Below are 1,450 nucleotides of genomic sequence, written 5' to 3' on the forward strand. Positions count from 1 at the left end.
CAGGGAAAAAACTGCTTTCTCGGTGGGGAATGGACTTTGGCAATTCACAATAATGCCGTTTGGTTTGTGTAACGCTCCAGCTACTTTTGAGCGTGCAATGGAGCGGATTCTTCATCAATTATTGTCTAAGATTTGTTTAGTATATTTGGATGATGTGGTTGTTTTTGGTAAATCTTTTGAAGAGGAAGTGGCTAATTTGAGGAAGGTGTTTCTGAGGCTTAGAGCGGCTAATTTGAAGCTCAATCCTAAAAAATGTAATTTATTTCGGAAACAGGTGAAATATTTAGGGCATGTGGTTTCAGCCGAGGGGATTTCGACAGATCCTGAGAAGATTGCGGCTGTGGCGGGGTGGCCTGTTCCGCAAAATAAGAAGCAGATTCGCAATTTTCTGAGGTTCTGTTTTTATTACCGTAAGTTTGTGAAGAGTTTTTCTCTGATTGCGAAACCGCTGTTTGCTTTGACGGAAAATCAGGTTAAGTTCGTTTGGTCGAAGCAGTGTCAAGACGCGTTTGTGAATCTTAAACGGATGATGTCTTCGCCTCCAATACTTTCTTTTTCTCTTGAGAAAAGGGAGTTGATTTTAGACACGGATGCTTCCGGTCATGGTGTTGGCGCAGTTTTGTCACAGGTTCAACTAGGGACGGAGAAAGTCATTGTTTATTTTAGTCGGGTGTTAAGTAAGCCTGAGAAAAACTATTGTGTTACGCGGCGGGAACTGTTGGCAATGGTGGACTCAATTAAATCTTTTCATCATTATTTGTATGGGCGGAAATTTCTGGTCCGTACTGATCATGCTTCTCTTAGATGATTGATGTCGTTCAGAGATTTGGAGGGTCAGTTAGCTCGTTGGGCGGAGAGGCTTCAGCAGTATGATTTTGAGGTAGTGCATCGGTGCGTTCGGGCGTACGGGAACGCGGATGGGCTCTTTAGGCGGCCTTGTGCGGAGTCAAATTGTAGGTATTGCTCGAGACTGGAGGTGAGGGATGCTTTGGAACAAGAGGAGCAGGTGGCTCGTATAGTTTTGGAAGAGGATGTTTCTGGGGAGTGGCAAAAAGATCAATTGGGAGATCAGGCTGTGTCGATTGTTTTGCTGGAAAAGGAGAGGGATAAACGCCCTTCGTGGGAAGAGGTTTCGACTAGGGGCCCTTCTTCAAGGATCTATTGATCCCATCGGGACGCTTTAGTTGTGGTGGATGGAGTTCTGTATAAGAGGTGGGTAGCACCAAATGTGAAATCTAGTTTTCTTCAGGTTATCGTTCCTCAGAAGAGGGTGAGACAGATTTTGGAGGAAGCTCATGATGCTCTTTCTGGGGGGCATTTTGGGGTGAATAAAACGTTGGAAAAGATTCGTAGGCGGTTTTATTGGGCTTCATGCAAGAAAGATGTAGAAAATTGGTGTAGGTCTTGTAGAGTTTGTGTTGCAAAGAAAGGTCCTTTGGATAAGGGAAAA

The 1,450-nt window shown here is 44.3% G+C and overlaps 1 protein-coding gene across 1 annotated transcript in view; it reads left to right on the plus strand.

The window, feature by feature from the left end:
- The first annotated feature begins 811 nt into the window (after positions 1–811).
- LOC109862260 overlaps positions 812–1,450 on the plus strand; it is a 2,261-nt gene continuing 1,622 nt past the window's right edge. The window contains exons 1-2 of the mRNA XM_020442256.1: positions 812–891; positions 958–1,129. Of these exons, the coding sequence (XP_020297845.1) occupies positions 812–891; positions 958–1,129 (252 nt within the window). The remainder of the gene's footprint in view (positions 892–957; positions 1,130–1,450) is intronic.

This window comes from Pseudomyrmex gracilis, unplaced genomic scaffold, assembly GCF_002006095.1.
Source record: "Pseudomyrmex gracilis isolate BER0280 unplaced genomic scaffold, ASM200609v1 scaffold_1547, whole genome shotgun sequence".
NCBI classification, from domain to species: Eukaryota; Metazoa; Arthropoda; class Insecta; order Hymenoptera; family Formicidae; genus Pseudomyrmex; species Pseudomyrmex gracilis.